The following is a 26,876-nucleotide window of genomic DNA, read 5'->3' on the forward strand; positions in this document are numbered from 1 at the left end:
AATACTTTAAAGAGAAGAGTGGACAGCTAACTGACATGGATGATTTAGATAATTCTTCTTAAGGGAGTCACTCAGTTTCGTTCATGTCTGTTGTTCTTTATTTTACACAAGAAACCAAAAGATCCATGTGTGGGTGTCCCCTAAAACCTAAGGTTCTTACTAACACTTGTCCTCTTATTGCATTTAATAATCTTGACATTAGGTTCCTTGCTGACTGATAAAGTTTCCATTGGAATGGCTTTGAAGAAACTGCAAGCCAAAGCAGTTCTCTTGGATTCCATGGTAATACAGCTCAAACAAAAGGTAAGACCCCACTCTATTGAAGCTCAGGATTGTTGAGTGTCTGTTTAGAGTTGGAAAGTTTTTTCTTGGCTTGGACATTAAAGCTGTTTTTGGTTTTTTTCTTGGAAATGTTTCTTTCTTTAAAATTCTATCTTTTCAATTCCAGACCGGAAAGAAGTCAGTTTCAATGTAAAACAGTCACACTTTGCCCTTCCCCTTCATACATGAACAAAGTATTCCTTTTTTCATTTCTCTAACTTACCAACCAGTTGTTTAGATATTAGGAAGTTCTTTTCCCTAAAAGCCAGAGTCAGGCTAAGGCTTTAACCAAGCAAAATAAATGTTATCCTTACATGACATTTTTTTTTCAGAAAATTCTCTGCATCAGGGACAGAAACATTAGTAGAAATGAATTTTAAATAGCTAGATAAATAAAATTGTTTTGAGTGAAGAACACTGAGTTCTTCTATTTGCAATGATTGGTAATAATCAAATTATTTTTCTTTTTTGAGCCTATCTCCCAAATCATAAAATGTTGGTCCTAATACACCCAGTTAAGTTCAGTTAAGCATTTTAATATTTTAAAGGGAGAAGAAATGAAGACTGGATCTGTGATTTCACTGATATAGAGAATCTCAGATGAAGAAACTTCTTATACCAATACTCTTTCTCTGTAACTTATAATTTTAGAGAGTTGGCTAAAGTACTGAGAGATTAAATGATTTATCAAAAGATCACAAAAACAATGTGTCAGAAGAAGGACTTGGTATCAAGACCTGCTCTCTATCCTCTATGCCATGCTTCATTATAGGAAATACACAATAAGATTGAATTTCTATTCCACTTATCTTCAGTGAAAAAGGAGTTTCTAAACTATTAAAATTCAGCATGATAGAAAAGAGTAGAGCTAGAGCAAAGAACAGTAGAGCAAATAGGAAGTTAAAATGGGTTGCCTCTACTCTGTTCCTTAGATTTTCCACCCTTTGAATGGACTTTAGTTTCCTGATTTATAAAATGGATGTTATACCAAATGACATTTTAAAATTTTTCCAATTTTAAATCTTCTAATACTTATAAGTTTAATATTCTCTTTTATCATATAGTGCAGAAAAGCTTCAAAACTTTTGGTTCTGACCAATATAGTTTGAATGATAGTGAGGTAAATAATGGTCTAATAAGTCTAATAGTTTATCTTTATCCCTTTCATCCCTAAAAAATTCTTTTTTTTTAGGAATTCACTAATTTAGCATAGTGCAATAAGTAATAATCCTGTGGACCTTTCATTTGATCATCTTAAAAGCACCATATATATAACAGTCTTCATAATTTCTCTGTGACATATATATATACCTATAAGAAGGAAAATGAGACCAAATTAGTTAAATGACTTTGCTGAAGGTTGGTTGAGTAATATCAGATTCTTCCATTTCTTTATCTTTTCCAATTTTACAGTAGTAGTTTAACAGTTATTTAGAAAATAACTTTTTAGAAACATTCAGCACACAGTTCATTTTATTGGTTGTGATGCTATAAATTTGTATCCTGCCCAGACTTTGCCTTATGTGTTCTGTATTTGACTTCCCAAGTTGCTAATCTTACTTTTATTTTCAACTCTTCTCTCCATCTCATCCACCTTATACATGAGACAGTGATTCTGAGTACTTATGCTTCCCATTTTACTCCAGAATATGATTCATGCTTTTCCTCAGCTTTATTATAATCTGTTTACCCTAGTGGTCACCACTGGTGAGGTTAATATGTCCAACAGGAGCAATGAAAAACAATTAGGCACACATGGAAATATTAATTTGAAATTTCCTTGTTTCCATAACACTACAGGAAAGATTATCATTCTAATGCATTTTAAAATCAGCATTTTCTTTTCAAAAGCAAAATTCCTCCTTTCCTCCTTCCTTCTTTCCCAAACATAATCAAATAAATTATAATATAGGATTGTTAATACTAGAATTGCATTCATGAACTACAAATACCAGCTATTGATTCCAATGAGATTTTTGTCTCTAACATGCTCAGCAGTGTGCTACTGTAATACCCAGGTTGTGGGTCTTCTTGTGGAAGGTAAAGTATAATTCTAAATTTCTTGATCCTTGCCAAAGCTGATATTTCCTCTGATAACTTATTTTCCAACTCTGCCTTGGTCAGACTGAGATCTTGGCAGGGAATCTATATGCTGATAACTACTTCTCCTATAATATTTTAGCAAAGGTAGATGCTTTCTGATTCCTGATTGGCTATGCTTTTGCATATCTAGTGACCTGTTAAGATATGATATGTTCTCACTCTCTCTTGTCAGAGAGAAGGTCAAAACAGACAAATTACAAAAGTTTTCTGTTCCTAATCATTGTACAAGTTGCCGATACTTTTTCTTGCAAACATTAGCATGAATTTCACACTACTTTAATGATATCTACTGTCATTTTGTGTAAGTAAAATCTATTGCTTAATAATTTTAAAGTCCTCTTTTGACCAATATTACAAGGTCATTCCATGCTTTCATGACCATAGGATGATATGTTCTATTTAGTGCCTAGTGGTATCATTTGTGGAATTTATCATAGCATTACACAACTCCTACTTCTTCCATTGTCTTGATAATGTCTTCAGGTAATTGGAACTTGGTCCTTTAGAATTATTTCTTCATTTCTTGGCTTATATTCTTTCTCTTGGTTCTTCATCAAATATCTGCTTACTCCCAGTCATCAAAAGATAACTGAAGGAAAGATCATTGGTTCAGTGAAATAAAAATTCTTTATAGTTCTGGCATAATGTCTGGTGAAAGTCCCAAGACCCCAGATCCTCTTTAACTTGACTATAACCCAATTCCTTTTATATCACTGATAATTTTCACAACTTTCTTTTAAAATTATAGCTTCATCATCACATGAGCTTTGGGTGAGAAAATTTTTATCCACATTAGTCTTCCCTGGTACATAAAGCATATGGTGAAGTCATAGCCATGTAACATTGCTGCTCACCTTTAACATGTAGCATCCAACCTGGCACTCATCAAAATTATTATCAACATTATTATCAACCTACACTTGGAATTTTACTCCATACAAATAGTCTCAGAATTTACTTCAGGCCAAAAACTCCAGCTTGGGAATGGAGCAGCAAATATTACCATCAGTAAAACCCCTGCTAATTAATACAGTTGATCTCTGATGATCAACACTCCCTTTGTGTTGAACTCTCCTAAGTCCTCCAGCTTTGCATCTATATACAGGATGATAGGCTTGTTTACATCAATTGAAAGCCAAGTGGTTTTATAGGTTTTGAGACAGTTTTGTACTTCTTATTCTTCTGTTTCTGAATTTCTTCAGTCATAAATGAATGAGTGAGGTTTTTTTGGTAGTTTAGCAGCATAATTCTTAATGTGATGAAAACTCCCAAATCCTGTCTCAAAGATTCTGTGAATGTAACCAATTCAGGAGTACTTACATCTTTTCTGCAGCAGTGTTTGTACTTTTTAATGATAACTATGTAATTTACATTCTGAGAGAGGCTCTGAAAGATTGGCATGTGTAAACTGACAGTTTCAAGCAACATTTTCTCACTAGTTCAATATTTTATTAAATCTTTCTTTGGGTTCTTGCAGGGTCTTTCCAAAGACAATGATAATTTTCAAGGCAAACCAGTATTTTTATATAGTTCATACCTCTAATTACTTTTATCAGTCCTTAGAAAATGATAGGTGCTTCTATAATACTTTGGGGCATACACTCAAACCTAGTAAACTTCTACCAAAGAAATGAAAGCAAAATTGAATTGATTTTTGAGCAGGAAAGGTCTTCAAGTGGTCCTTACCTCTTCTCCCCTCCACTACAAGTTTTCCTGAGAATATAAGTGCAGTGATCATTATAGCTACACATCTGGCACTCAGCTATCTTCATGCTTGCAAGACATCATGCAGTGGGTACAGGTAAAATGGCAGAGTAACAGGAATTAGTTCAGTGAACTCTCTCCCAAAATTCTTCCAGATTTAGAAAATGCTCTGGACTGAGTCCTGATGTGGAAATTAAAAAATAACGAGTCATTTTTCTAACTCTAGTCAGTATAGAAACATTCCGTTTAAGGGAAAGACTGTACATCAGGTCCATACCCATACAGGGGCACCACCCGCCAGACCCCTACTAGGGTACAGTGACAGGAACAGGTGCCAATAAGGAAATTTTATACCCAGTCCTGAGTATTTGTGATCCAGGGTAGATTGAAGAAGATGCCTGTGCCTAGGGGTGTCAATCCAAGAAAAGGAGGAACTCTGGGCTCTGGGAGATTTTGTCCTTCATTCTTGAGGAATACCATGACATTAGAGATGTGTTGTCATGGCAAGTACATGAATTGGATTTGAATGAGGAGGTGCAATGCTAAGTCACCAACCTCAATTTTTCCTCCAGAGCCATCTGGATCCATTGGCCAGATAGGAATCAGGATAACTGGAGATGCCCTGAAGGAGAGGCAATCATAATTAACTGACTTGCTAAAGATCACATAGCTAGTGTCAGTTGTCTGAGGCCAGATTCAAAGACCCAACCTCCCGACTCTTAGAGAGGAGCAAAATCAGAATTAAGCATCAGTTGTGTCACTTAGATTCCAGGAACAGAACAGATTTTTGGTTACAGATTCTAACCCAGTCTGAAGTCTATAGAAGGGCAACAATCAGACTTTACCCTAGGTTAGACCACTTTGGGAGCATTGAAAGCTTTCAGATCCCCAGCCTGAACTATCCCTGACATCCAGGAATAACACAACACTCATTATCCCAAGAAAGAGCCAAATTCTTCTCTCTGGAGGAGTATAAAACCCAGCCCTAGCTAATATCAAGTATAAAATTGGGAAAGAGGCTGGAAGGATGAACAGAAAAAAATGCCACCATAAAAAATTGTTATGATTACATAGATACTCAAGACACAAACAGAAGAGAATGACTCAGAAAAATAAGTAGAACCTCAGTGAAGAATGTAGCTTGGGAAAAAAAATTCAGCTAAAATTGCTGGAAGAAATGAAGCAAGAGTTTAAAAAGAGTAGTTTAAAATGATTTTTTAAATCAATGAAATGAAGCCATTAGAGCGGGGAAAAGAACTATAGAAGAAAGAATTGGAAAGAAAAAAATTAGCTTGACAAAAAAATACAAATTTCCCACAAAAAAACTCCCTGAAAATGAGAAAGGGAAGACAATGACTCCAAAAAATAAAAATTTTGAAAACGAAGTCAAAAGTCTAAAGATATAAAATTAAATATAAAGTATCTCATAGCAAAAATAACTGACTGGGACAGGGTGGCTAGGTGGTGCAGTGGATAGTGTACCAGCCCTGGAGTCAGGAGTACCTGAGTTCAAATTCAGCCTCAGACACTTAATAATTACCTAGCTGTGTAGCCTTGGGCAAACCACTTAACCCCATTGCCTTGCAAAAACCTAAAAAAAATAACTGACTGGGAAAACAAATTGAAGAGAAGACATTCAGGAATCATTGGACTTCCTGAATGCTATAGTTTTTTTTAAAAAGAGAGTTTTGATATCATGTTTCAATAAATACTAAAAAAATTTGCCCAGATCTCTTAGAACCAGAGGATTAATCTACTGGTCACTTCCTGAAAGAATCTCCCAAAAGAAAACTCCCAGAAACATCATTACCTGTAGCTCCCAGGTCAAATGAAAAATATTACAAATAGCCAGAAAGAAAAAAAAAAATGAAGTATTGAGAAACCACAGTTAGAATCACATTCAATTAAACACCCATGTCTATAAGGGAGTAGAGAACTACCACATTTCAAAAAACAATAGTTATGGGCTTACAACCAAGAATAATTTGCTAGCAAAACTTAAGTATAATCACTTCTGGGACAGAGCCAAGAAGGCAGCATGAAGCTCTAGCATGCACCCGGAGCTTTTCCCTACACAGTGATAACAGAAGCCTCTACACAGACATTTAATCTCCGGTCCCACCCAAAAAAGAAAGATCAAAACCATTTTTCAACTGTAGACTTTGAGGAGGATTTTTAGTGAAAGGCTGTCTCTTTGGGAGAAAAGGGGAAGCAAAGCCCAGCTAGGCAAGAGAGTAGGAAAACCAGCAGGAGGCTTTTAGCCACAGAGCAGTCCAGGTACCAGTAGCTAGCTAGCAAACCAGCAGGGAGGGTCCCAACCTCAGACAGAGTCTGAACCCTGGGAATACTGCGGCAAAAGACAGGACTGAGTTGGGAATAAACCACTACACAGGCAGAACCTGGACATAAAGAAAGAAGCAAATCTCTCTGTAGACAATGCTTGGGTTACAATTGGGTTACATAAGGAAACATTTTGGCTAGCAATAAGTCATGGATCAAACGCCAGCCCTTGCACAAAAAGCTCATCACTATTCTCTAGGAATATAGCTCAACAATCAAAGTGAGCAAAAAAATGAAAAGTGCTGCTAACCCATATGTAGTTAGAAATGATAAAAATGCCACTTCAAAAGAAGAGGCAGTGACAAAATACCTGTGGTAAGTCTCAAAGGAATCTTTGAATTGGAGTCAAATCTAAAACCTCATAGAAGAGCTTTAAAAAGAATTTAAAAACCAAAGAAGAGAGGAAAAAGAAAAATGGAAAAAAAGAAATGAGATCCTTGCATGAAAATTATGAAAAGTTGACCAAAGAAATCAATATCTTTAAAAGTATCCAAAAAGTATACAAATGGAAAAAGAATGTGACTCTTCAAAAAATAAAATTAACCAACTGGAAAAGGAGTGCAACTCATCTAAAACTCAAATCAACCAAGTGGAAAGGGAATACATCTCAGCAAAAAGTAAAATTAACCAAGTGGAAAAGGAAACACAAAACTAATTGAAGAAAATAAAACCCTAAAAATTAGACTTGAACAAATAGAAATTAATGAATCTATGAGACACCAAGATTCCATCAAACAAAATCAAAAGACTGAAAAAATTGAAGAAAATGTAAAAGTACCTTTAGAAAGAACAACTAGAAAATAGATTCAGTAAGATATAATTTACAAATTATTGGTCTACTAGAAAGCCTAGATCAAAAAAAGAATCTGGAAAATATTGTTCAGAAAATTATCAGGGAAAATTGTCCAAATATACTAGATCAAGAAAACAAAATAGCCCTAGACAGAATACACAGTATACCTCCAGGAAAAAAATCCCAGGATAAAACCTACAAGGATTATCATAGCCAATTCAGAATTCTCAAATAAAGAAGAAAATGCTTTAAAAAAAAAAAAAAGAACAAATGGGGGTGGCTAGGTGGCATAGTGGATAAAGCACCGGCCTTGGAGTCAGGAGTACCTGGGTTCAAATCCGGTCTCAGACACTTAATAATTACCTAGCTGTGTGGTCTTGGGCAAGCCTCTTAACCCCATTTGCCTTGCAAAAACCTAAAAAAAAACTACTAAAAACAATTAGAAACTTCAGCAAAGTCTCAGGATATAAAATAAACCCTCATATATTTTCAGCATATATATATATATATTCAGCATATATATATATATATATATATATATATTACCAGAAAGATACAGCAGAAAAAATAGAAAGGGAACTCCCAAAGTAACTTCAGACAATATAAAATACTTGTCTGCCAAGGCAGACTCATAAACTATGAACACAACTACAAAACACTTCTCACACAAATAAAATCAGATTTAAATAACTTGGCAAATATCAGCTGCTCATGGATAGGCTGAGCTAATATAATAAAAATGACAATTCTACCTAAATTAAACTACTTATTTAATGCCCTACCAATCAAAAATTACTTTAATGAGTTAGAAAAAATTGTAAGTAAATTCATATGGAGAAATTTAAAAATCAAGAATTTCCATGGATTTAATGAAAAAGTAGAAAAGAAGGTGACTTAGCCCTACCAGATCTAAAATTATATTAAAAAACACCAGTTATCAAAACTGTCTGGTATTGGCTAAGAAACAGAGTGGTGGATTCGTGGATAGGCTATGTGCAAGAGATAGCAGGAAATGATTATAGTAATCTGATGTTTGAAAAAAAAATAGAATCCAGCTTCTGGGATTAAAAACTCTCTCTTCAATAAAAAACTGTTAGGAAATTTGGAAGTTATTATGGCAGAAACTTGGATTAGACCAACATCTCACACCCTATACCACAATAAGATAAAAAAATCAAAAATAAAAATAAAAATTTAGATATAAAAGAAAATATAAGCAAACTAGGAGATCAAGGAATAGTTTACCTGTCAGATCTATGGAAAGGGAAGCAGTTTATGACCAAAGAAGAGAGATGGAGAAAATCATTAAAAACAAGCTGAATAATTTTGATTACATAAACAAAACCACCATAACTAATATCAAAAGAAATGTAGTAAATTGGGAAACAGTTTTTACAAGCAGTATTTCTGACAAAGGACTCAGAGAACTGAGTCAAATTTATAAAAAGAAAAAAGCCATTCCCCAATTGACAAATAGTCAAAGGATATGCAGAGGCAATTTACAGATGAGATCAAAGCAATCCATGGTCATAGAAAAAATTGCTCTAAATCATTACTGATTAAAGAAATGCAAATTAAAGCTTCTTTGAGGTTCCACCTCACACCTCTCAGACTGGCCAATATGACCAAAAAAGGACAACGATCAGTGTTGGAAGGGATGTGGGAAATATGGGACACTAATGCATTGTTGGTGGAGCTGTGAACTCATCCAACCTTTCTGGAGAGCAATTTGGAATTATGCCCAAAGGTCAATAAAAATGTGCATACCTTTTGATCCAGCAATACCACTACTGAATCTGTACCCCAAAGAGATCATGAAAAAAGGGTAAAAGCATCACTTGTACAAAAATATTCATAGCAGCCCTGTTTATGATGGCAAAGAATTGGAAATTAAGTGAATGTCCTTCAATTGGGGAATGGCTTAACAAATTGTAGTATATGTATGTTGTGGAACACTATTCTATTAGAAATCAGGAGGGATAGGATTTCAGAGAAACCTGGAAGGATTTCCTTGAACTGATGCTGAGTGAGATGAGCAGAACCAGAAGTGTTCACCATTGTACACCATAGCAGCAACATAGGGGTGTTGATCAACCTTCATGGACTTGCTCATTTCATCAGTGCAACAATCAGGGACAATTTTAAAGTATCTATGATAGAGAATACCACCTATATCCAAAGAAAGAATTGTGGAGTTTAAACAAAGGCCAAAGACTATGACCTTTAATTTTAAAAGGTACCTTGTTATGTAATTTTTCTATCTCTTATATTTTATTTTTTCCTTAAGGATATGAATTGTCTCTCACCACATTCAATTTTGATCAATGTATATATAGCATGGAAACAATGTAAAGACTATCAGAGACTGCCTTCTGTGGATAGAGGGGAGGGAAGCAAGATTGGAGGGAAAATTATAAAATTCAAAAAACAAAAAAAATTTCAAAAATTAAAAAAATAAAATAAAATTGAAAGCAAGAGAATCATTGATCTGATTCATAAAGCTAAGAGTTGGTTTTATGAAAAATTAAATAGATAAACCTTTGGTTAATCTGATTTTTTAAAAAAGAATATCAAATTACCAGTATCAAAAATGAGGAGGAAATTAAAGAGATAATTCAGACCTATTTTTCCCTACTTTATGCCAATAAATTTGACAGCCTGAGTGAAGTGGATGAATATTTACAAAAATACAAACTAGTTCATGCATACACATGAGCTTCTGCTTTTTAAGTGTAGCATTCATATAGAATTATCAAGATGTGAAAAATAGAATATAAATGAGGGCTATGCATGGTCAATTGAATTAAAAGTCATTTATGTAATGGTTGATTATTGGGAGGGGATTTTGGTGTGTAATTTTTTTGTTTGCAAAATTGTTGTGTACTTATATGAGATGCATATGTCTAAAGAGGAACAGTTGTTAATCCTCACAGATATCATAGAAACTTATTATATGGACAAATTTAGTACTAATGACTTTTTTAAATCATATTTTATAGAACAAAAAGCTAAAAGAAAGAATTCTATGTCCATTTCCAGTGGTTGCTCTTTGTATGTGCCACCTTGATCCCTTCCCCACATGTCCTATCCCTCTTTCTCCACCACCTTCTTTTTCTCTGTTGGTTACTTGCCACTGATTTTCTTTCTTATGATATAGTGCAGATAGATTTGAAGTTAGAAAACCTAGGTTCAAATCCTAGATGCTGCTTACTGTGTCACCATGAGCAGCAGATCCCTTAACCTCTCAAAGGTTCCTTCATCTGTTAAATGAAGGGATTGGATTAGAAATTTTAAACTCTCTTCTAATCAAATTTATGAAATCTAAAGTTATTCCTTTTAAGATTAAGATTTAATTCATGTTATACCATATTTTCCTTATCCTTTCTGAACTGGGAAAACTTCTTTATTTGTGTTTTTCTTATATGTAATCCTAGGTGCAACAGAAACCATTTGACATGGATGAGTTCCAGGGCCAGCTTTCCAATCAACTTGATCAAGTACATTTAGAAATTGCAGGATTACAGGAACAAGTAACCCAGCTCAAGATGCATTTCAGTGCAACCAAGAAGGAGGCAAGGAAAACTTCTAACAAAAATCAACAAGTCCCTGAGTCTTTGACACATGAAAAAGAGGTGAGTAGGTTAAAGTTATGTTTTGTCAGTCTCTGCAATCTTTTCATAAGATATTAATTATCTCCTATTGGAATTAGTATATCTACTCACTGGAATCTCCTCCACTTTCTCCCTATAAATTTTTTTTTACAGAATTTTCTTGCAAAAGTATTATGCCTTGACAAATCCTTTGACTATATTTTTCTCTGCAGGACTTCTCTCCTGTACTGCCCGCTCTTTCCAAGCCCAGGAGCACTTCTCTCCTTCCTCTCCCTTTCTTCTTTCCTACAAATATTTTTATAGGAAGGATATTTTGTATCCTTAGTGAATAAGGATCAAATCTCTTAATCTACCCTCCTAATTTTCCATTTTCCCTTCTCCCTATTTTCTTGTTGAATGAAATGTATTTCTGTAGCCAACTCTTTGTGTATGTGTATTCTTCCCTCTTGTAAGCATTTCAGGTGAAAATCACTCTTCTCCAATCTTCTTTCTTTGTTTAGATGTCTACATGTACATTCTTCCTTTCTCCCTTTTTCCTGCATTTCATCTCTCCATCCATTTTGCATCTCCCTATCTCACTAAAGCTCAGATCACCACAACCATTAACAAGTCCTATTCCAATGCTTATCTTCACAGAGGCTTTTACCTGTTTTGTTACTAACCTGGGATGTTTTGCCTGGTGGTTCTGTGCTCCCCAGAGCTCATCATTTTGATACCAGACTTAGTAGGATATACTCAATCAACTTTGTACTTACTGCAGATTGTTCTGATTCCAAGCTTTCCTCCTGCTTCAACTTCCCAGAAACAGAGAAAGCAAGTGTTCACATAGTTCTTGGCCTTTCAGTTCTTCAAGGATCCTCTTTCGAATTCTGTATTATTGATATGGCATAAATCTAGATTAGGCAAAAGGATGAGAATATTCACAAATTTCTTCATAACAATTTGTACAAATAGTTAAATCAAATGTGAGCTAAACTTCCCACCTTCCCAGTAAAAAAATTTTGAAAATTCCTTTGTATTTCACAGAGTGCTTTGTTTTATAACTCTGATACACTACATTCTGAATTACTACTGCAATTAAGCTACCCAAGGACAGAATTCCAAATAGCATCAAATCAACATGGATCGGGGGCAGCTAGGTGGCGCAGTGTATAGAGCACTGGCCCTGGAGTCAGGAGGACCTGAGTTCAAATGTGCCCTCAGACACTTAATAATGACCTAGTGACCCGACCCGCGGGTCAGTAATTAAGTGGGGGTCGAGGAGGAGCCAGCCTGAATAGGAACGGGTATGAAATAAGGAGAGTGAGACCGAGATGGTGGCAAGCAAGGTCTGAGTTTATTGAGTTGAGTGCAGGCTTATATCCAAGAGCAGGAATGAGGAAGTTAGCTGGCGGTTGGGGATGGGGAGGTGCCGCCGGAACTTGGACTGTGAGAAGGAACATTCTGTGGGTGTCAGTTTCCTGTTATTCTGTAGGGTAGGGACTTTCCTGGAACTAGTGCAGTCTGTTTGTTCGCACGCAATGTTCCAGCACCTGGGGCATGGTGACCTGGGGTGTGTCTCCCGAATCCTGGTTCCTGACATGTCCCCCTTTTCTCTTTTTTAAAGAAAGGGTTGGTAAGAGGCCCGTCTTAGGCTATGGGGTCGGCTTCCCAGGTCAGGGTGTATTTGGGCAGCGGCCCTGTCTTAGGCTAAGTGGGGGGACACCGAACCGATTCCTTCAGAACGGCCCCACTCTACTTCCGTCATGGGGTCCAACTGCAGCCACACCGGACTTCTGACACATGGGGGCCCCACTATTCCCGTCATTGGCTCTCTTACAGCTTAGGTCGACATTTTGCCCGTAGGCGCTTCCACTGCCTCAGGCACCAGGATTCTGGTTGTCTGAGTCTGGAGAATTGCAGGCCTTCGACCACGCCCTCCTCGGGTTCCTCAGGGTTCTCCTGGAGGCGGTGATAATGTATAGCGACAGGCGTCTTGAGGGCAGCCTCTATCAGCGTTTTAATGAAAGAAGTTATTCGGTTAAATGCCCAGGGACATGCATAACCAGCAATCCTTAGCGAGATCAGGGTCAGTAGTATTAAGCACCTTATGGGTAGCCTCGAGGATGTCCGAGGTCTGAACATCAAGCTCTACACCCCGTCCTTTAGGTAGTGTTAGTGGGTGGTATTTTAAAGGGGGGTACAGGGATTTGATCAAGTCATCTATGCGTTCTCTTACCTCAGCTTCCCGGACCTGATCAGTGGGACCACCCCCGTCAGAGACATGGACGGGCGCATGGGGCGACCAGCAGACCTTCTTTCCAATGTTCTCTCTGCCGCAGGAGGCCTGAGCATACTTATTAGTTTTACCTGAAATGATGAGGACAGCGTCCCCTCCAAAGGTTCCTGCGTACTCCTTTTCCTGTATGGTAGTGAGATAGACTTTCTGCTCTAGTCCTGTACATTGCTGGGTAGAGGAATAGCACGTGGAGTGTAAGGCCTGGAGATAAATGCAGTCAGAGGGACAGGGGCCGGGGTGATCACCATTTGGAGGGATTATTCGGGGTTTTGTTACACATTTCCATGATTGTCTGGAGACCCCTGTGGAGGTTACGCGATATGCGAGGTAGGCTACCTTGTCGGTGCAATCAACCTGTTGTGCGTAGGACAACAGTACCCCCCCCACAGTCACAGGGGCTCCCATATAGGGTGTGCAGTAAATCCTTCCCAGGTGGGGGGTCAAAGCCGGCCCAGACCCCGGTGGACAGAAGCAGGGGAATCAGCAGGGTAGATGTCATATTCTGAAAAGAAGAGAGAAAAAGATGACCCTGTTTCAGGATAGGTCAAGGCCCTGAACTTAATCACTGCCGGTGGTGTGATTTATTATCTTAACCAACCGTTCAGGTAGCCATCTGGCATTCTGTGCTTTGGAATCATAGATGCAAGCATGCCCTTTTCCCCAGATAAGGACTGGGTCGGGTCCCTCCCATTTGTTCAATAAAGGATCTTTCCACATGGCTCGTGCATACGCCTGAGCGGTGGTGGAGTGCCAGAGGCGATCCGCTACAGATCGTTTATCATTATCAAGGGTCAAATAATTGAGAATAAAGAGAGCATGATTAAGCAATGTCCGGGCATTGTTGCGTTTGGGGTAAAGCAGGCTCGCTTCTCCTTGTAATTTGGCCAACATATTTTTGAGTGTTTGGTGAGCTCTTTCGACTATGCCTTGTCCTTGGGGATTGTACGGAATTCCGGTGATATGCTTTATTCCCATTCTATGGCAAAAATCCTTGAAGGTGGAGCTAGAATATCCTGGGCCATTATCCGTCTTAATGATTTTCGGTAAAGGCAGGGTAACCAGGGCGGCCAAGACATGGTTGATGACATGTCTTGTAGCCTCACCTGGTTGTGGGGAGGCAAAAATGAAGCCACTAAATGTGTCTACCGTAACGTGGACATATTTGAGATTGCCAAAAGAGTAGACATGAGTAACGTCCATCTGCCAAAGTTCGCTAGGGATCAGACCTCGGAGATTGACCCCCAGATGGGGCTCTGGGAGAAGCACAAGACATCCGGGGCATTGCTTAACTATTTGTCTGGCTTGTTCCCGTGTAATCCTGAATTTCAAGCGGAGGGTTTGAGCATTAAGGTGGTGTAGCTTATGGGCCTGGGTGGCAGCCGCTACCGGGGTGATTGGGGCTGCCAGGAAAGCTTCCCTGGTTGCTTGATCTACTAGACTATTTCCCTCAGCAAGCGGGCCTGGAAGATCGGAGTGAGCCCGAACGTGTTCTATAAAAAAGGGGTGGTCTCTAGCAAGAATGAGCACTTGTAGTTTAGCAAACAGGGGAGAAGCATTTGTAGAGGGCCGAATGTAAGGGACAGTTTCCAACAAGGGGATAGAGTGAGCTACATAAGCACTATCTGTATAAATATTCATAGGGTTAGAGACGTTCTCAAAGACCCAAGCAATGGCTGAGAGTTCAACTAGTTGTGCAGAAAGGCCTGGGAAGAAGAAGGAGGTAACATGCCCATCAATACTAACAGCGGCTTTCCCTGAGGAGGAGCCGTACGTGAAAATTAAATGGGCTCTTTTGAGCGGGGTTTGACTAGTAACTCGTGGAAAGACCACAGGTGTGCGTTTGAGAAACTGAATAAGCTTGTCTGGGGGGTAGTGGTTAGCAATTGTCCCCGTAAACGTGATGCAAGCTATAGTCCAATCATCATTATTTTGAAGGAGCCACTGTACCTGGGAGGTAGTGTATGGGCATACAATGTGGTCAGGTTCTCTTCCCAGGAGTCTGACTGCTGTGGTTCTGCCCTCCCTAAGTAAGGTGGCTGTCAATTGAGGGTACATGGGAAGAATTTTACTGGGCGTAGTGGGACTATGTATCCAATAAAGGGGATATTTTTGCCAGAGTAATCCAGTGGGAGAGAGGTTTGTAGGGAAGAGAAGGAGCCAAAGCTCTTCTTGTAGTTTGTAATATCCTATTTCTTGATTTCTGATGGCTTTTTCAACTAGGCTTAATGCCTGCCGTCCCTCAAGGGTCAGTGTTCTGGGGGAGGTCGGGTTAGGATCCCCCTTCAAAATATCGAAAAGAGGTTTCAATTCCCCAGTAGTAAGTTTGAGATAGGGTCTTAGCCAATTAATATCTCCCAAAAGCTTCTGGAAATCATTAAGGGTGTGCAGGTTGTCTAAACGAATTTGAGTTTTCTGGGTCACTATCTTGTTTGGGAGGAGTTCAAACCCCAAAAAAAGCTGGGGTGACTTTGCCTGAATTTTATCCCGGGAAATTTTGAGACCTCTGCTCTAAAGCCGCAACCATTTCACCTGTGATTTTGCCGAGTTCTGTGTCTTGAGGACCGGCGAGCAGGATGTCATCCATGTAATGGATGATATAGAGGTGGGGATACTGTAATCTAAAGGGGTCTATGGTCTGAGCAACATATTTTTGGCAAAGGGTAGGGCTATTTGCCATGCCTTGAGGAAGCACTTTCCACTGAAATCGGGGAGAGGGACCTACACAATTAGTGATAGGGACACTAAATGCAAAGCGTTTAGAATCTTCAGGATGAAGGGGAATGGAAAAGAAGCAATCTTTAAGATCTATGACAATTCTAGAAAAGTGCGCTGGGATGGCAATAGGGGAGGGGAGCCCTGGTTGTAGAGCACCCATAGTTATCATGGTTTTATTTACCACCCTTAGGTCGTGAAGAAGCCTCCATTTCCCCGATCGTTTTTTAATGACAAAGATTGGGGTGTTCCAAGGGGAAATGGAGGGTTCAATGTGCCCAGCTGTAAGTTGGTCCTGCACCAGTTCCAAGGCTGCGTCTAACTTAGCCTTGGGGAGGGGCCACTGGTCGATCCAGACAGGTTGGTCATTTTTCCAAGAAATTTTTTCCGCCTGGAGGGCAGGGGGACCAGCGGCCCTTAAGAAAAATGGCTCGGGAATCCAAGGCCTGTGCGCCCAGTCTTCGAGTGCATCTGGATAGGTTGAGGACTGCCCTGGCTGTTTCTTCCTAATCCTTGATTAGGGAGAAATCCTTGAGCAAGCATCTGCTTAGTGACAGTGGTATTGGGGCTGCACATAATCACTCCCATTTGGGCCAGGATATCCCTTCCCCATAAATTAACAGGCAGGTTGGGGACTACAAAAGGACGCGTTGTTCCTTTATTGCCCTCCATGTCCTCCCAAACAAGCCATTGGGAACTTTGCATGGTGTTTTTGGATTGACCAGTCCCCTGTAGGTGAGTGATTGTGGGTTGGAGGGGCCAGGATGAAGGCCAGTGTTCTGCTGACAAGACAGTGGAATCGGCCCCAGAATCTAGAATGCCCGTGAAAGTGCGCCCTTGGATTTTGAGTGTAAGCGTAGGGCGTTCTTGGGAAATGGCCTGAACCCAATAGATGTCAGAGGATCCCGGGGCCGAAGAGCCCCGTTTATCCTGAAGAGCGGGATATGATGTATGCAGGGGGAGCGGTAAGGCCTGAGCCAAACGTCCAGAATGTATGTGGACGCACCGTTGGGGGGCAGCGGCAATGAGTCTAATTTCCCCCGTGTCATCATTGTCTACCAGGGTGGGGTGGATTACCAAGCCCGGAGAGTAGAGGAGGTGCGGCCAATGATAAGAAAGAAGAAACGGGGGGTGGGGGTGGGGGGGCATACACGCCTGTGGGTATGGGTGTGGGGCCCTCTTCAGGAGTTAAAGTTGTGGAGGTGGCGGAACACAGGTCCACCCCTGCGCTCCCTGTGGTTGCTCTGCATAACTGTTTTTGGGCAGGCTGTTCCCCGTGGCCTGCTGAGTGTTGTTCAGAGGGGTCCGGGGCTGACCCCGCCGGCTGTTTCCCGGAACCGGAATCAGGGACTTACCATTAATGTCAGTGGCCGACCTGCAAGTATTGGCCCAGTGTCTACCTGTCTTACATCTGGGGCAGGGGGTTAAGGGCAGGATAGAGCGGTGGCCTGATTCCCTAGAGGAGGACTCTGTATTGGGGCATTGTCGGGCGAAATGTCCTTCCTGGCCGCACCTAAAACATGTCCTGGCTTGGGCCGAGTTCTGAAAAGCGGCCCCAATGGCCAGGTGGACTGCCTGAGACATTTTTGAGGAAATGGGGTCGACATCCCGACAGAGTTTAATCATCTCATCTAAGGTTTTTTCCCTCCAGTGGCCGCGAAGAATGGAGCGGCAAGCGGAATTTGCGTTTTCGTAGGCTAGCCTTCTCACCAATTGATCACTAGCGGCCTCTTGACCAAGGGTCCTCTCTGTAGTCTCTAAAAGGCGACTAACATGTTCGGAAAAATCCTCCTGGTTCCCTTGTATAATTTTATTAAGGGGCGCCAGGGGGGAGCCTGAAGCTGGCAAGGCTCTCCATGCGGCAGTGGCCGCATTGGCCGTCTGTGCCAGAAGCCCTAATGGGAGAGAGCGCTGCTTAGTCTCATTGGCAAATTCCCCTTGTCCTGCCAATTTTTCATAGGACCATTTGTGGGTGGATGGAGCCTTAAGATTTGCCGTTGCGAGAGTCTGGCAGCGATCAAGGAAGTCAGCCTTCCAGGTCAGAAATTGTCCTCTGGTAAGGACCGCCTGGACGACTCTAAGCCACTCTGATGGCAATAGGTAGCCTCCTTGGCTAATGGAATCTAGGGCTGAGAGCGTAAAGGGGGCATTGGGGCCATAATTCTTGACAGCTGAATGTAGGTCTTTAATAGTTTTAAAATCAGTGTTTCTATAGTTTTCCCCTCTTTGTTCTGCCTTTCCTCCTTTTCGCCCTGCTCTCCCTGTTTCTGTAACCTCCTCCTCTTCTTCTCTGCCGCTCCCTTCTTCATCCCCACTGAGCTCAACCTCTATTTCATCTCCTCCCTCAGCTTGGGAGGAATCGGGGGCCCCTCCCTGTCCTCCAGTAGAGGGGGCAAAAATAGGGAAGGTAAATTGCATATTTTGTCGGGTCTTTATCTTGGTCTTGTTTCTGACATTTTTTCTCTGTCTATCATAGATGGGGGCTGTGATTTGGAGGGATTTTTGTAAGGTTTTTTGTAGCGCCGCGATCTCTCCTGAAAGTTGGGCGTACTGGGTCTGGAGCTCTAAAACTTCCCGTAGGTTTTTGACCTGTGTCATTAGTCGTCTCTTTGCCTCAGTAAAGCTGGCCGTTTCTTGTTCTGGGGGTAAAAAGGCGGGTGCAGTAAGGTATGGGGAGGTGCCAGTAAAGGCGGCCAATCAAGGTTATTGTATCTGGCTGCCTCATCCTCAAGGTCAGCTTCTTCCTCTGGGCTTAAGGCATCTCCTCCCTCACTTTGGGCTTTGGCTTTTGAAAGCAGGGTGTGCTTTGGGAAGACCGGGCATATCAAACTATCATCTGTAGGGGCTGGTATGTTTTCCTTCCCCTCCAGGGATTTCAGGGAAACTGCTCGTGAAAGGGGGCGGAGACAGGATTCCGCAACTGAAAGTAATTGGTGCTTGACAGGGTCTCCAGAAGCACTTTCTACTATGTCTCTTATGAGCCCCCAATAGGAAAAAGCGGTAGGGGGAAAGGCATCAGGTCCTTCTGTCTGTAGCTTTCTATTGAGGTCTCTCCCTACTTTCTGCCATTTGCCCGGGTGTATGTCAGGGCCATTAACAATGGCCATTAACCATGGACAGACTTCATCAACAAAGAGAAAAAATTTCACAAGATCTTTCTTCTTGACTTTAACTCCCCTTTCTCTAAGATTGCTTTTAAGGTCCTTTATAAAGACCTGTTCTTTAGATAACTTAGAACCCATGAGAAAAATGCGGCAGATGGCTACTCACATTTCTGAAGGGCTCTCCGTGGAGCGATTAATAACTGGTGCGGACGATCTGCTCACTTTTAATCTGCCGGGAGGGGGTCCTAACCTCGGGCCCCACGTTGGGCGCCACTTGACCCGACCCGCGGGTCAGTAATTAAGTGGGGGTCGAGGAGGAGCCAGCCTGAATAGGAACGGGTATGAAATAAGGAGAGTGAGACCGAGATGGTGGCAAGCAAGGTCTGAGTTTATTGAGTTGAGAGCAGGCTTATATCCAAGAGCAGGAATGAGGAAGTTAGCTGGCGGTTGGGGATGGGGAGGTGCCGCAGGAACTTGGACTGTGAGAAGGAACATTCTGTAATTGGCAGTTTCCTGTTATTCTGTAGGGTAGGGACTTTCCTGGAACTAGTACAGTCTGTTTGTTCGCAGGCAATGTTCCAGCACCTGGGGCATGGTGACCTGGGGTGTGTCTCCCGAATCCTGGTTCCTGACAACCTAGCTGTATGGCCTTGGACAAGCCACTTAACCCCACTGCCTTGCAAAAAAAAAACAAAAAGACAAAAACAAAAAAATCAACACGGATCACACAGTACCATTGTTTTTTCCTTGCTCTAGACATAATAACTTTGCTCCTCTTGAACTACCATCTTTGTGTTGTTAGTATAGATTTTCAGGTTTCTCTATCTGGATCTCTAGAATTCCATCATAAAATGACTTTTTAAACTTTAATTTGACTATACTACAGGCCAGGCCATATTTCCTAATGTGTAATAAGTAGATACTATGATAGTTTGATAAACTTAGCCTATAAGAAAAACGTTTAACTACTTTTGTAGTAATAATATTTTCTGTTTTGTCTTTTTTTTTAGGTTTTTGCAAGGCAAATGGGGTTAAGTGGCTTTCCCAAGGCCACACAGCTAGGTAATTATTAAGTGTCTGAGACTGGATTTGAACCCAGGTACTCCTGACTCCAGGGCCAGTGCTTTATCCACTACACCACCTAGCTGCCCCCCAGTAATAATATTTTCAAAAGAATTTAGTAATGTAAGTACTATATTTATGATATGCATTGTCCCAGGGAAAAGGATCATGTTATGTTTGTAGGTGCATATAAACATTAACAATAACATGTAGAATGTTTTTCAGTTGATTCTCATATATATATACATATATATATATATATATATATATGAAAATCAGTAATAGTATTTTGTACATGCATATATTTAGAGTTAGAGACAGTATGATTTCTGTGTAGAACTTGTACAAGCACAAGACTAAAGTTCTGTCCACTTGGGGGTAGCTAGGTGGTACAGTAGATAGAATACCGGCCCTGGAATCAGGAGGACCAGAGTTTCAAAACCAGCCTCAGACACTTAATAATTAATTGTCTAGCTGCATGATCTTGGGCAAGTTACTTAAACCCCATTGCCTTAAATATAAAATATTTTTTAAAGAAAGAAAAAGAAAAAAAAAAACTTCCGTCCACTTGAATAGTGGAATAGTGAAGACATTAATTATTTGTAAATAAGTTTTTATTTTTTTATATCATAATTTTTCCCACTGTCACTTCCCACTCCAAGAAGTGTTCCATCTAATAACAGTAAAAGACAAAAAGAGAAGCAGGAAAAATCAGCATAATTGATCATCAAAAAATTTCTGGAAATATGTGCACTATATAATGCTTGTGGACCTCCTACCTCTCAAAGGGCTGGGTGCTGGTGTCTATTCATATTTCCTCTTTTAAGCCAGGCTTGTTCTTTATAATTTTGCAACATTTCTTTTTGATTTTTTTTGTCTGTGTGGTCATTCTTCCATTGTGAAGTTATTGTGTATATTATTTCTTTGACTGTTTCACTCTATATCAGTTCATATAGATCTTTCCAAGGTTCTCTTTATTCATTACATTCATCATTTCTTATATCCAAGTGATATTTCATTACATTCATGCATCATGGTTTGTTTCTCCATTTCCCAATCAATGATAATCTGCTTTGTCTATAATTTTTTTGCTATCACAAAAAAGTGCCGATAAAAACTTTTTGGAGCATACAAATGGTAACTTTCTTCTTTTCAGTAACTTTCTTGGAGCATAAACCTAGTATGAAATTTCTAGGTCAAAGGATAGTCATTTTTGCATAATTCAAATTTTCTTTGTAAAATAGTTGTACAGATTCTCAGATCCACCAATACCAGTATCCCTTTTTTTTATAACCCCACTAATATTGCCTAAAATTTCCATCTCTTGTCATTTTTGCCAATTTTTAGGGTGTGAAGTAAAGCCTCAGGGTTGTTTTTTGTTTGTTTTTAGGTTTTTGCAAGGCAAATGGGGTTAAGTGGCTTGCCCAAGGCTACACAGCTAGGTAATTATTAAGTGTCTGAGACCGGATTTGAACTCAGGTCCTCCTGACTACAGGGCCAGTGCTCTATCCACTTTGCCACCTAGCTGCCCCTGTCTCAGGGTTGTTTTGATTTATATTTCTCATATTATTAGTAATGTGCAAAATTCTTTAATGTTTTTGTTAAGTTTGTAATTTTTTTGAGAACTGTTTGTTCATATTCTTTGATCACTAATATGTTGGAATATAGCTTTTGATCACATCTAGATAGAGGTATAAACTAATATATAATATATAAATTGTTTATATTTTATATATGAATATCCTTATTAGAGAAAGTTGAAATAAATTTTTTCCCTTTCAGCCATTTCCCTGTCTTATCTTGCTAGGTTCATTAATTTTTTGGGAGGGTAGAAGTTTTTCAATTTCATATAATCACTTATCTATTTCATCTTTTTGGAATTTCTGCTAGCCTATTTTTAGTTAAAAATACATCTCTATATAAAGCTATGAGGCATATGATTAATTTTTTATAGTATGATCTTTATGTGTATTCATTTAGAATGTATTGTGGAGTGCGATACAAGTCTAAACCTAATTTCTGCCAAACCACTTTCTAGTTTTCCTCAAAATTTTTATCAAGTAGAAAGTTTTTTCCTTAAGTGATCAAACACTCCATTACTGAATTTCTTTGTTTCAGATTTTCCCCTTATTAAGTCTATTCCTTTGATATGCCTCTTTTTTTTTTAACTAAATCCAGATGATTTTGATGACTCCTGTGTTATAATATAATTTAAAGTTTGGAAATTCTATTTCCTTTTCTTTTTTTACTTTTCATCATTTCTCTTACTTTTCTAGATCTTTTGTTTCCCAAATGAATTATTATTTTATCAAGTTCTATACAATATCCTTTTGATAATTTGATTGGCACAGCCTTAAGAGTGTTAATTTCATTAGTATCTTCATTTTTTATTATGTTGTCATGACCCAGTCATGAGCCCTGGATATTCCTACTGCTATATAAGTTGTATTTTATTTCTTAAAAGAATACTTTAGGGGCGGCTAGGTGGCACAGTGGATAAAGCACCGGCCCTGGAGTCAGGAGTACCTGGGTTCAAATCCCATCTCAGACACTCAATAATTACCTAGCTGTGTGGCCTTGGGCAAGTCACTTAACCCCATTTGCCTTGCAAAAACCTAAAAAAAAAAAAGAATACTTTGTATTCAGATTTCCACAAGTCTTTTGTGAACTTTGAGATATTTATCCCCAGATACTCTATGCATTTAAAGTTATTTGGAAAGGAATATCCTTATCTATAATTGCTTTTTAGATGTTTTTACTAATTATGTAGGAATGCTGCTGATTTTTTATTTTGTAGGCTTTCACTTTATGAATGCCATTAAAGGGGAGGAAAAAGAAAAGGGAATAATCATTTATATAGGTAATATCTACTGGTCACCATGCTGAGCACTTTACAAATATCTCCTTTAATTGTCCCAACAGCCCTGAGAAGCAGGTGATGATATTATCCCCATGAGTTAAAGAAACTGATGTCAACAGATGTTAAGTGACTTGTCCAGAGTCATACAGACAGTGTCTGAGGCTGGATTTTTATAAACTCAAGTCTTCCAGACTCCAGGTTCAAAGCTCTACCCACAGCACCTATTTTATTTATTTTAATCAGTTGATATCTATCTTCTTGCTCCCCCAACTCTGTGTGTATGTCTGTATTCTTCCTTCTTTTGACCAGTTCAGATGAAAATAAAATTCAAATGTCACTTGTTTCCCCTCTCCATTCTTTTTCTTTGAATAAGTGACTACTTGTACACTTTGATAATTTGAGATAATTTTCTCTTACCTTTTTTTCCTTCTTCCTGCTATCCTCTGCAATGTGTTTCTCTTCCTCTCTCTTTCCATTCTTTTCTTAAGATCACTAATACATAACAGAGCTACTTACAGGCTTTATATAATTGATTCCTCTGTGATCCATCTTAATGTTAGGTTTCGGAGAGAACACATGTATTATTGGCATATTTAAATGTAAGTTTATTTTTGTTTAGTACATTATCATTGTTCATTCATGTTTACCTTTTTATTTTTCTCTTAACTCTTATGTTTGAGCTTTGAAGTTTCCATATATATCCCTAGTCTTTTTATTTGGATTATTTAGAAATTCTCTAATTAAAGGTACAATTTTTTGTATCTTGTATTTTACTCACTTTTTCTGGAGAACTAATTCTTTGGTTTTAATCTTTTTCCTTGTAAAATATTATATTCTGAGCTCCCTGCCCCTTTATGGTGGTGGGTACTAAATTGTGTGTAATCCTGTGTCTCCTGGGTACTTGAATTCTTTCTTTCTGGCTTCTTGCAGTATAGTTTTCATTGATCCTGGGCACTCTGGATTTTGGCTAAAATGTTTCTAAGAGTTTTCACTTTGGGATTTCTTTGAGGAGATGACTATTGAATTCTTTCTATTTTCACTTTGTCCTCTGGTTCTAGCAGATCTAAAGTTTTCATTTTTATTTTTTTTTAGTTCTAAATTTCCCCTTTTCTTCCTCATCAAGCATACACATTGAGTACAAGAAAAACAAAACTCATTACAAATTTGTATAGCCATGCAAAAAGATTTCTGTGGTAGCCCTGTTCCAAAACAAACCAAAAAAAAAGATAAAGAAATGACCAATTAGTATGCTGATCTAATTAGCTCTCTATCTGAAAGCAGATAAGCATATATTATCATGAGTCCTCTGGAATTATGGTTGGTTATTGTATTGATCAGAGTTCCTAAATCTTTCATTGTTGATTATCTTTACAATATTGTCGTTGTTGTATAGATAGTTTACTGCTTGTGCTCACATGATTTTGCCTTAGTTCATAAGAGTTTTTCCAGGTTTTTCTGAAACCATTCCCTCCAACATTTCTTATAGTCCAATAGTACCATATACCATGACTTTTTCAGTCATTACCCAAATGACAGGTATTCCCTCAGGTTCTAGTTCTTATGTTGTGTTCAGTCATTCAATCATATCCAACACTTTGTGATCCCATGGATCACATCCATGGAGTTTTCAGCAGAGATTAAGTGACTTACCCAGGGTCATACAGCTAGTAAGTGTCAGTGGCTACATTTAAACTCCAAGTCTTCTTGACTCCAAGTTCAATACTCTAGCCATTGAACCACCTGCCTGACTAAATTCTTTGCTATCACAAAAATAACTTCTGTACATATTTCATGCATAGGAGTCTTTTTTCCTCATTCTTTGATTTCATTGGGGTGTAGAGCTGTAGTGATGTCACTGAGTTAAAGGGGTATACACAATTAATTCCAAATTACTTTCCAAAGGAACTTAAGCCAGTTCATAGCTCTACTAACAGTGCATTGTAGTTCATGTTTTCCTGTAGTCACTCCAGCATTTGTCATTTTCTTCCTTTTAAACCAATTTAGCTAATCTACAGAGAGTGAGATGGTACAATCATTTTTGTTTTAAATTGCATTTTTCCAATTATATTAGTGACATATTACATATATATCTGACTCTATATCTTTTTCTTTTTCTTGTTTTCTATTTTGGTGAGACACTCAACCCAGAGTCATACAGCTAGGGTTAAATATCTGAGGCTAGATTTGAACTTAGGTCCTCCTGACTCCAGGGCTTTCAAGTGTGCAACCTAGCTGCCCCCTGTATAACTTTTTGCTGCTCCTCCCTATAAAATAATATAGTGAGAAGAGTTGTTGAAAAAATATTGTAGGATTTATGTATTTCAATCATTCACAAATCATTTATTAGGGGCCTACTATCTCTCAGGGACTGTACTATGTGCTGGGGATATGAAAAAGAGACAAAAGAGAGTCTGCCCTCAAGGAGCTTATGTCTAATGGTAAGATAAAACATGGAAACAAATACAAACAAAGCAAAAATAATAGGAAATAATTAACAGAAAGAAGGCATTAGAATTAAGAGTGGAAAGCAGGGGGGCGGAGCCAAGATGGCGACATGAAGGGATCCAGTCTTAGGAGCTCTCTGATAAAAACTCATAAACTAAGGACTCTTAGCTAAACTTTTGAGAGACAGAACCCACAAAGGGACCCAGTGAGGCAGTTCTCCTACCCAAGGTAACCTGGAAAAGAGCAGAAAGGCTCTGCTCCCTGGGGCCAGAGGGGTGGCCTGCCGGAGGGGTGGCCCGCCAGAGCCAAGGAACTTCAGCCTCCTGGAGGCAGCCCCAGGGCACTGGGGGCCATAGCTCACAGCCACGGGGGAGTCTCCTGGGCTGCACCCCGGGGAGCACCAGCACTGACTGGGGGAGCAGCGGGGGACCTCTGCCGGGTGAGCACATGGAGCCCAGCCCTCAGGGCACACAGCCAGCAGCCTGGTCTTTTGGCAGCCCAGATCCAGGAAACAGAAGCAGGCGGAGCCAGTAAGCAGGAGCCCCCAGGACATGACCCATTGAGCTGAGGGAGGGGAGTGAAGAGAGAGACTGCTGAGCTCTGTTCTCTGCCTCTGGAACAGGGCTCTGGAGCTCTGACCACATTCAGATCCTGATCACAGTCTAGGCCCCCCCATAGAACAACAGGGCCCCCCCCCACCTCGGCCCTGTGGCAGAGGGGGGAGCATATGGTCATTCACAGACCAGGAGGGAGGACAGAACTTCACACACTGAGACCCTTGTGGGAGTGTCCCAAAAGCTCAGGAAGCACCCCCCCAAAAAAACAGGCTTAGGCTGGGAAAATGAACAAAGAAACAAGAGGAAGAACATTGGGAAATATTTTGCGAATGAGCCCAAGAAGGATCAAAATACTCAGTCTGAAGATGAGGAAGCACAAGCTCCTGCATCTAAAGGCTCCAAGAAAAACAGAAATTGGGCTCAGGCTATGACAGAGCTCAAAAAAGACTTTGAAAATCAAATGAGGGAGTTAGAAGAAAAACTGGGAAAAGAAAGGAGAGAGATGCAGGAAAAACATGAAAATGAAGTCAGCAGCTTAGTCAAGGAAATCCAAAAAAATGCTGAAGAAAAATAGCATGCTAAAAAACAGCTTAGGTCAAATGGATAAAACAGTTCAAAAAGTTATTGAGGAGAAGAATGCTTTAAAAAGCAAAATTGGCCAGATGGAAAAAGAGATAAGAAAACTCTCTGAGGAGAATAAATCCTTCAGACAAAGAAAAGAATTTAGGGAAATTGATGAATTTACCAGAAATCAGGAATCAATACTTCAAAACCAAAAAAATGAAAAATTAGAAGAAAATGTGAAATATCTCATTGAAAAAACAACTGATATGAAAAACAGACTTAGGAAAGATAATTTGAAAATTATTGGAATACCTGAAAGTCATGATCAGGAAAAGAGACTTGACATCATTTTCAAAGAATTACTACAGGAAAATTGCCCTGATATTCTAGAAGCAGAGGGCAAAATAGAAATGGAGAGAATC

General features: G+C 39.4%; 1 protein-coding gene across 13 annotated transcripts in view; it reads left to right on the plus strand.

Moving 5' to 3' along the window:
- Positions 1 to 26,876, plus strand: part of CCDC57 (coiled-coil domain containing 57) — a 290,352-nt gene that overhangs the window by 146,856 nt on the left and 116,620 nt on the right. For all 13 annotated transcript variants that reach the window (XM_074224817.1, XM_074224825.1, XM_074224822.1 and 10 more), the window contains 2 exons: positions 203 to 303; positions 10,696 to 10,893. In XM_074224817.1, coding sequence (XP_074080918.1) covers positions 203 to 303; positions 10,696 to 10,893 — 299 coding nt within the window. The remainder of the gene's footprint in view (positions 1 to 202; positions 304 to 10,695; positions 10,894 to 26,876) is intronic.

Source organism: Macrotis lagotis, chromosome 2, assembly GCF_037893015.1.
Source record: "Macrotis lagotis isolate mMagLag1 chromosome 2, bilby.v1.9.chrom.fasta, whole genome shotgun sequence".
NCBI classification, from domain to species: Eukaryota; Metazoa; Chordata; class Mammalia; order Peramelemorphia; family Peramelidae; genus Macrotis; species Macrotis lagotis.